Source organism: Mustela nivalis (genome assembly GCF_964662115.1).
Source record: "Mustela nivalis genome assembly, chromosome: 19".
Taxonomy (NCBI): Eukaryota; Metazoa; Chordata; class Mammalia; order Carnivora; family Mustelidae; genus Mustela; species Mustela nivalis.
The window spans coordinates 37,829,490-37,838,213 of record NC_139038.1 but is presented as its reverse complement, the minus strand read 5'-3'; the positions used below and the strand labels follow the sequence as shown (position 1 = coordinate 37,838,213).

Sequence of the window (8,724 nt, the reverse complement as noted above, 5' to 3'; positions counted from 1 at the left end):
GGGCCGGTGAGGACCCCCAGTCCCACCCCACCCCCATCCCAATGTGGCTGGCTTAGGAGGAGTGCAGGAGTCCCGGGCCTTTCTCCTCCACGGAGCAGAGCAGGAAGAAGGTAACTGAATCAGCACTTCTCGCCCCATCTGGAACAGTCCAACATGGAAAACCCACTGAGCAGCTGGGGAAACAATTTAGGGACTTTAATTAAAGGCCGATGACTCTCCCACAGAGACCCACCCCCACACGCAGCCGGGAGGACCCACCACATCTGCCCTCAGTGTGTTCCGAGCCCCAGCCGGGCACCTGGCTCTGGGCGTTGGCGGCCGGGTGCGTTTCCACGGGGAGGGGGATGACCGGAACGAGCCAGGCCACCCTCTGTCTTCCCTGTTCCCAGTCTACCTTCTGGGCACCGAAGCCAGACAAAGGATTGAGTCCCATAGTTCTGCTTCCGAGAAGCTTCAGGAAGGGGAAAGTGGGTCACGTAAGGGAGCTCGGGAAAGGGACTCCAAGTGTGGGGAGGAAGCGAGCCCAGGAGGAGAGCACAGCTGCCTCTTTCGAAGGCTGGTGCCCTGTGTGTCTGCGCCTTCTGTGAGGAAAGGCATTCCAGCTGCAGGGAACAGCATGGGCCAAGGGGACCCGGGCCTTGGCAGGTGGAAGGAGCTGACAGGCAGAAGCTCAGGACGAGAGGAGCGTGCAGGCTGGGGGGCAGGGGCAGGCCTCCGGGAGCCTACAAGTCTGCGGTCAGGCATCTGGTCTTCATTCTGGAGGCCATGGGGGTGGGGGGAGAAGACTGGAGTGTTTTAAAATAATGGGATCTGGTTTACTCTGAGGACACCCCCTAAGTGTACGGAACTCAGCTGCCGTGCAAGCTAAGAAGCCCATCATAGGAGAACAAAAGAGGCGTCCTAGAGCCACCCTGGCATGAGTATAGACAACTGACAAGGGTGTATCTGGAAAGGAGGGGAGACAGGCATGAACCAGGCTGGGAGCTTGGCTCCTGACTCCCCTCCTGCCCGTGCAGCCCGGGGCAGGCTACCAAGCGGTCACTAAGTGAGGCCACAGTCCTGGGAATGGGGCCGGAGCCACCAAGCCCAGTGCTTGCCCCCCAGCAGGGATTCCTTCCTCCTCATGGTCACTGCAACTTTAGCCAGCACCCCCCACGCACCCACATCAGAGGTCAGAGCTGGGGAGGAGGGCACAGGACCATCATGTCCACATCTGCCCACCATATTTCCAACAAGGTCTCTCGGGAGCAGCTCCCAGTGCTGTCCCTGGCCTGACCCTGGTTGTGGAGGCTAGAGACAGTGCTAGGCCCTCAGGACAGTCAGGCAGGAGTGTCCTCTGGGCCCAAAACCAGCAGAAACAAGGGCAGGGCTCCAGGCTGTTGAGGGCAGAGGCCCCCATCTCCATTCCCAGGTCCTGTGGCGCCTTCTTCTCAGCTGACCCCAGCACCTCGTTCGCAGTCAGCCAGAAAGAAGGGCTCCCGCATCACTGGAAATCCTCCCTCATTTCAACTCTGGGGCCCAGGACACACAGCTGCTGCGAGTAGCCAGGGGATGGACAGGCCACATCAGGACCAAGGATTTGATATGGACCCCAGCCTGGGGTGCAGAGGAGGCAGTCTGGTCCCAAAACCTGGCCACGTCAGGTTTGGGCCTAAGCGTCCCTGGAGGCCATCGCCGGGGCAGTCTGTGAACACCTGGCAAGCAGCACTATGGCTGGGGCCTCCACTCTCCAGGGGGCAGGGGCCGCCAGGGCACCAGAGGGCACCGCCCAGCCCAGTGGGGCCTAACTCAGGAGCTGAGCACGCACCTGGGCCCATCCCCCAGGGGAGAGAGCCTGTCACACACAGAACCAGGGCATCCAGGGCCTGAGGGCAGGGGTGCGGGGTGGGACCCATTAAACGGTCACTTCCTGTAGAGCTCTGGGTCTGGAGGGTGGTAAGAGCCACGTTGTTGTGGCCTTTTGTGGGCGTGGCCTGTTGTGGGCGGTACCAGACTGTCCCCACCGCTTGGACGCTGTTAGAACCACACCCCCACTGCCCATCACACTCACTGGTGGGCAACTCCTCCAGATTTCCAGGAGGAAGCATGGAATGGGCACTAAGATGTGCAATCAGCTGAGGTCACAGGGGTAGTTGCTGGACAGATCCAACATTTATCCGGCCCCAGGCCTCCCTCATCCGGAACATGGGGACAACCTAGCTCAGCACCCCAGGGCTGACCAGAGAGCCCAAGGGCCACCCCCAGAACCATAGGTCTAAGCTGTGTGTCGCTGGGCAGGCCCTAAACCTCTCTGAGCCGCAGGGGCTCATCTGTTACATGCGGCCAAGCTCACTGCACACCTCAAGTCATGTGTGAGGCCTGGGTTTGGGACTACTCCTGGCAGGGAAACAGTGCCCTGCATGGAGAGCTGGTGTGATGACCACTTCCCTGCATGGGGACCCCTCCAACCTCCACCTTGCAGCCTTCAAGGCTTGTGTGGAAGAACACAGATCCAAACCATATTTCCTAAATAGTTTTCTCTACCCATCATCTGAACACGGGCAGCTCTGGCCAGGAGACGGGCATGAACTGTGGTTCCTGAGTGTCCCCCGGCAGGACACGGGCTGGCCTGTCCTGCTCAGTCCCAGCCGAAGTCCTGGCCAGTCATCTGGTAGAACTTGCGGTTGAAGGGCCGGTAGAAGTCCCGCAGCCGCTGGACCACCGCCAATGGCACCCGGGGGTGGGGCCGGCCCTTGGATTTGCCCAGGCAGCGCGGGCGGTCGCTCCCCTGCGCCTTCTTGAGGCAGGGGAAGCCCTTGGTGGCGTTGAAGTAAAAGTGCTTGTCCGTGACCACCCGTCTAAGGCCCAGGAAGTCCTGCACCCGGCCTAACTCTCCGGCCGGGTCGCTGACCAGGCGCTCGCCGCTGACGAACAGGAAGCGGGACAGTGGGAAGAAACGCAGCCAGTTGTCCAGGTGCTGCGCATACAGGCCAATGCGTACGGCACTCCAGGCCGTGTCCACCGGGCCCAGGCCATGGCGGAAGGCCAGGGCCCGGAAGCTGGGCAGGCCTGGGGTCTTGGAGAGCGTCTGGGCATAGTCGGAGATGGCCCGAGTCACAGGGTTCCGCACCACCACAATCAGCTTCGTGTCTGGGGACATGCTGTGGATGCGGCCGGGAGCCTCCTGCGTTACGAAGTAGCTGGGGGTTTTCTCCATGGTGATCTGCCCGTCCAGGGTGCGCGGCATCAGGCTCCTGGGCGACAGGGGTGAGGAGAAGTAGGTGAGAGCGAATGCTGGCCTCCAGGAGACCCAGGACAAACCTCCCCTTCCTCCACGGACATGCCAAACCTCCAAGGCAGGCAAGCCTTCCCCAGCAAACCCACCCATCCTAGGTGCTTGAGTGGGCAGCCTGGGATATAGGCCATGGGGGACACCCGGCCTGAGCACAGGCTCCCCTGTGCTTGGGCTGGGTGTCCCAAGCACAGCCCTGGGTGACTCTCTCTCCTCCTCAGCCCTGCTGGTTGCTAGCTAGCTCGGTCCCACACCTCTGCAGGGACCCTCCCCAAGCTGGACTGCAGCTACAACCAACACTGCTGGATCTCCCTCGAGGCCTGCGGCCTGACCCTGTGCCCCACACAGCCCCACCTGCCTTGCTTACTGACAAGTGTCCCCAACAGAGGGCAGCGCCCCCCCCCCCCGGCACAGCCTCTCTGGCCTCTGATTACAGCCCTCCTAATTCTCACTGACCTTGACCAGATCAGAATGGATCAGAACAGGTCAGAATGGAGCCATCGCACACTGGAGAACAGTGAGCGAGGTGGCCTGAGGACTCGTCCCAAGTCCCCAGCCACCTGGACCTCCCAGACCTGGCCTACACCCCAGAGGGCAAGGCTGCAGCATTTCTGGTCGGGGAGGGGAGCACCGACCCCATCCCAAGGTTCTGGGGGAGGTGATTGGTGACAGCCCACTGACCACCCCAAACCTGGGGCAGCCCATTCCGAAGGCTGGGCAGGTGGTGGGGCTGGGGGTGGGGTGGGGGGTAAGCAGGTGCACTGAGAAGTGTCCCGGGGCCACACCTGCAAACCAGGTAGTACAGGGCGAGGCAGGGCCGGGTGTGGCCTGGCCAGCTGGGCAAACAGCCTTGAGGGAGGGCCGGGAACTAGGTCAACAGAGGCAGAGGCTGTTGGAACCTGTGCTAGGGAGGGGAGGTCTCTGTGGGCTGGCCCCGCCTCCTGTCCTCTGAGGGAGCTGCCTCTACCTGGCTCACAGCTTGTGCCCCAGCCAGGGAGCTGACCCACAGGGTGGAGTTCAGGTTTCTGTCCAGCCTAGGGAACCCCTCTGCAGACACAAGACCCTGGGAGGCTGGGCCTGAGTCTCCTCCTTCTGCTCAGACCCCCAAGAAAACTCAGGTCAGGTGGATGCCCAGACACACAGACCCACGAGTTGGGGTTGCTTAGCTTGGATGGTGCTGGTGGTGGGACAAGAATGTGTACGTGGGAGTCCAGGCCCTGCCACTGGCTCCCTGACACCCTGCAGGTGCTCTGGGGGGTCAGGTGGGCTGCACAGTCTGCTAGCTATGGGAGCTCCACCCCAAAACAAGGCTCCAGGCAGAGCGGGTCTACAGAAGCGATGGGGACAGCTCTGCTTCCCCCATCTTCATGAACGACTGAGCTGGGACTCCCTCTATGCCACTCACTGCCCCATCTGATAGGCAGGCACACAGAGGCTCACGGAGGAAGCCGGAAGGAGAGGGCAGACACGAGCCTACAACCCTGGGCTGTAGCCGCTGCCCTGCAGTCCGCTCGGATTCTGCTCCCAGAGTCCCTGCACCTCTCGGCCTGCCTCCCGCCGCTGGGAGTCCAGTCGGGAGTAGTCCCCGGTCCTCCCCCTCCAAAAGGCGAAATTCAGGTAGAGCTTGGCAGGTGACAACACCAAGGGCTGAAACCCAGGGCTTCCACAAGAGGGAAGGGAGGTCTCCCCACACTGAACCTCACTGCTGAGACCCACAAAGACACGGTGAGCCAGGCCACATCGGAAGTCACCATCCCTGGGGTGCCGAGTGGCCCATTCAATTCAGCGACCCACTCTTGGTTTCGGCTCAAGTCTTGACCTTGGGATCGTGAGATCGAGCCCCGTGCTGGGCTCTGTGCTCAGCAGGGACTCTCCCTCCCTCTGCTTCTGCCCCTGCCACAGCCCAGATAAATAAATAAATCTTTTAAAAAGAAAAAGAGGAAGAAGAAGAAGTCACTGGCCTCCCTTCATCACCTGCCTCAGGGACGACAACGGCCTCAGTTGCTCAAGGGACAGCCCGTCCACCTTCGACACACTCTTCCCATCCCTTCTATCCCCCAGGCCCCAAGTGACCTCAGGGGTGCACCCTCTTTTCCTTCGCAGACTGGGCACTTCAGCTTCTGAATATCCCCCTCCCCTTCACTCCTGCCTGGGCGGAGGGAGGCTACAAGGAAGAGTCCAGGGGACATCACCACCCACTGAGGCATCTCTCCGAGGAAGTCAGAGGAGCAAACCGGTGGACGTGCCTCAGCTCCCACCGCGGGGAGGAGCAGTTCCGGGCCTCCTCCTGCCACACACCAGCTTTGAGCTCTGAGATCTTTGGGTTCAATGACTCTCTGCAGGCCTGGTCTGGGGAATGGGGTAGGGTGGGGTGGGAATTTGGGGGAGGTGAGAGAGAGTAGGGAGGAAAAGACGGAACGAGACACTGACCCCCACACGGCACACATGTGACAAGCTGCTCTATGGGCACCCCCCCACACCCCGCCCCAAGTTCATCTGGACTGCATTTTCTTGCGGCTTCAGTCCAGCCCTGGGCGACTCTCTCCTCCTCAGCCCTGCTGGCTGCTTGCTAGCTCTGTCCTACACCTCTGCTGGGCCCCATCCAGCCTGGCCTGGGACGAGCAGAAACCAGTCCTGGCTTCTGTGTGGAACTCTGCAGTGCTGGGGGGAGTGGGGACCTCAAGTCCCCAGTCCCATGAGTCTCTCTCCGGGTGAGCAGGGGGAGATAAGTCCCACAGAAGCCCAGATCCCTCCCCCCACAGACTTAGATCCCAAATTCACTGCTCCTGCATTTGCTGCTTGGGTGCCCCAGAGCCAGGGGATTCCCCCACCTGCCTCTCTCCACTGTGGGCACTGGCTGCTCCTCCTCTCCTCCCTGCCCCAACTCTCCAACCAGAACAGGGTTCTGCACTCTCCGGAATCCAACCCGGGGTCCCACTGCCAGACCATGGCCAGGGCAGGGCAACCTCTTTGCTTTAGGGGACACTGAGGCAGGGGTGGGCATTTTCAGAGGCTCACTGCACACTCACAGCTGGTGGAAAGGACAGACAGGTCCAGAGGCACACGGCAGCCGGGAGCACAGCAAGTGCACCTCCACACGTCAGCACACTCACCCCAGAAGCTCAGTGAGCCTAGCTCCCGCTAGCTCTGCTTTGGCTGGTGAATGGGGGGGGGGGGGTACTCGCCAGCCCTGGGAGACGGCTCTGGACTAATGGAGGCCCCTGGGACCTGAGCCTCTACACCCTCTGCATCCACCCCTCCCTCCAGAGGAGGTGGCTCAGAAAAAGAGAAAGGAGAACGGCTCTTCTCTACCAGAGTTAGACATGCTCCTGGATCTCCCCCTCCCATCTCGGGCCCTCCAGGATCCCAAGAGCCCCTACCCAGAGCTGAAAATCAGGACCCCCTGCCTCTCAGGTGCCTCACCCTCCCCAGCACTGGAGCCTGTACCCAGAGAGGGGCCAGACAGGGCCCGCGGACCCCAGGCTCTCTGAGAAGCCTCTGGGACAAACCTGCAGCAGACCCTCATTAGCTCAGCTCGGCACCCAACCGCAGCTCCTGTAGTCAACGCTCATGGCGGCCAGGGTGGGCTCTGAAGTTCGCTCTAGGTGACAGAGTGTCCTCCACCCCTTTGCCCCTCCTTTTCTTCTTTCCCTCCTTCCTCCTCTTCCTCTCCCCCTGCGCAGCAGCCAGGGACTGGGAGGCTTTTGAATGCGGCCGCACTGTCAGAGTGGGGTGGCTGTCTCTCCCTGAGCATCCAGGATGCTGGGATCAGCCAGCTGGATCCAAGGACGGACTCGCTTCCCCATCACCACCCGACTTCCCTAGGACCCCAAACAGCAGCAACCCTTTAGAGCTCAGGATCCAGGATCCCTGCTCGCACTGAGGCCCCCCACAAACCCATGAGTGATTTTAAGGCAAAAGGCAAAGATAACAAGTAGGAGTGGCTTTCAGCTCCAGGACTGGCTGGGGAGTGGGTTGGGTAGGGGGAGAATCTGGGAAGAGCCCACTGGTGTACTAGGGAGTCAAGAGTCTGGATCCTGCCACCCCGCACTCCTTGTTAATTCACCGGGTGACCTTGGCTGGGTCCTCTCTGCCCCATAGCTCGGCGAGGATGAGGTGAGAGCTACCGGGAGTGGGGTGACTCATTCTCCATCTGGAAGCCCTCATTTCCCCGCAGGAAGGGACGGGCACCATGGCCGGCTTGCACACAGTTGAAGGAGAGAGAAGGCAGGGCCTCACACTGCTTCAGCCGGGACTGGGTGCTCCCCCACTTTTGCTAAGTGGGGTTTGGGGCCATCCAAACAGGCGCAGGACAACTACAGAGCCCTTGACATGAGGCTGGGGTCCTAATTCCCTCCTCTTCCCCCTTTCTAAAGAAAACCCAGAATTTATCCAGACCCCCAGAACCACGGAGAAGTCCTCTTCCCAGAACTGAGGCTCTGGGGGAGAGGGCAGACACTTTCTAGGAGGCTACAGGAGAAATTCTTGGCGTAACAGTCCAGAAGTCTGACATGCTTTCCCAGAGCAATCCAACGGGGGAGGGCAGATGAGCATGAAGCGTTCCCAACGCTGCTGAAGCCCGGCTAGCTTCAAACTCCTCCTCCGGGATTGAAACTCCCCCCTCCAGTGTTGCTGAGAACCCTCATTAACCCCGAACCAGGGTTTTCCCTGAACTTTTCAAAGTTTCTGGAAACCCCCAGGCCAGTGACCGCTCCTCCTTTCTGTGAAACCCAATGCAGGGGGACCGCGTCCCCGAGGTCAAGTCTCGGCCCCCCACCAGGCTGGCCTCAGCCCGGATCCCTGGATACCTCACCCCACCGTGTCTCCATTGAGACCCCAGGGGGCCATCATGCTGTTGTTCCACAGCACTCGCCAGGGCGCGCACCGAAGCCTACGGGGTGCACAGGCCGGGCGCTCACCGGTACCAGGCGAGGCCGCGCTCGTAGCACCTGTCGAAGAAGTGGGGCTCAGAGCCGAGCGCGCGGACGTCGGGGTGCAGCCGCAGGAACTCCAGCAGGGCGCGCGTGCCGCCCTTCTTCACGCCCACGATGAGCGCCTGCGGGAAGCGCCGGCGTCCGAGGCCGCTGGCCACCGGCAGGCCTGGCGCCCCGGGGTTGCCGACGGCGCGGAGCGGCTCAGCGCGCGCGGGGGCCGGCACGGGGGCTCGGGTGGCCGGCGGGCAGCGGCCCGGGAGGGTGCAGAGGCAGTAGGCGCCGAGCACCAGCGCGGCGAGCAGCGGCGGCGCACGCGGCACCCGCAGACCGGCCCCCTGCCCGGCCCCCGTGCCCTGGCCGCCTCCGACCCCGCCGCCCACGCCGCCGCTACCTGCCATGGGGTTGTGCCGCGCCCAGGCCCTGGAACCGGGCGTGTAGGAGGAAGCGCATCCCGGCCCGTGCTGCGCTCAGCCAGCCAGCGCCTGGCTTCTACTTTGCGCCCCGCCACCCGGCCGCAGA

General features: G+C 62.1%; 1 protein-coding gene across 3 annotated transcripts; it reads right to left on the bottom strand.

Annotated features, from left to right (window-relative positions):
• Positions 1-2,499: 2,499 nt before the first annotated feature.
• HS3ST6 (heparan sulfate-glucosamine 3-sulfotransferase 6) lies at positions 2,500-8,724 on the bottom strand. Of its 3 annotated transcripts, none has more exons than XM_082713561.1 (2): positions 8,597-8,724; positions 2,500-3,233 (listed from the first exon to the last, which is right to left on the bottom strand). In XM_082713561.1, the coding sequence occupies exons 1-2, from the start codon at positions 8,653-8,655 to the stop codon at positions 2,618-2,620; spliced, it is 675 nt and encodes a 224-aa protein (XP_082569687.1). In that variant the 5' UTR covers positions 8,656-8,724; the 3' UTR covers positions 2,500-2,617. The 3 variants fall into 3 exon arrangements, with proteins under 3 accessions (XP_082569687.1, XP_082569686.1, XP_082569688.1); XM_082713560.1 differs by having other exon boundaries at positions 8,191-8,689; XM_082713562.1 differs by lacking the exon at positions 8,597-8,724 and adding an exon at positions 8,221-8,303.

Bases quoted from the DNA above. Each gene is read 5' to 3' on its own strand.
- HS3ST6 (XM_082713560.1), bottom strand. From the start codon at position 8,603: ATGGCAGGTAGCGGCGGCGTGGGCGGCGGGGTCGGAGGCGGCCAGGGC. The intron at 3,234-8,190 runs GTGAGCGCCCGG...CCTGTCGCCCAG, and splicing joins CGCGGCCTCGCCTGGTACCG to GAGCCTGATGCCGCGCACCC.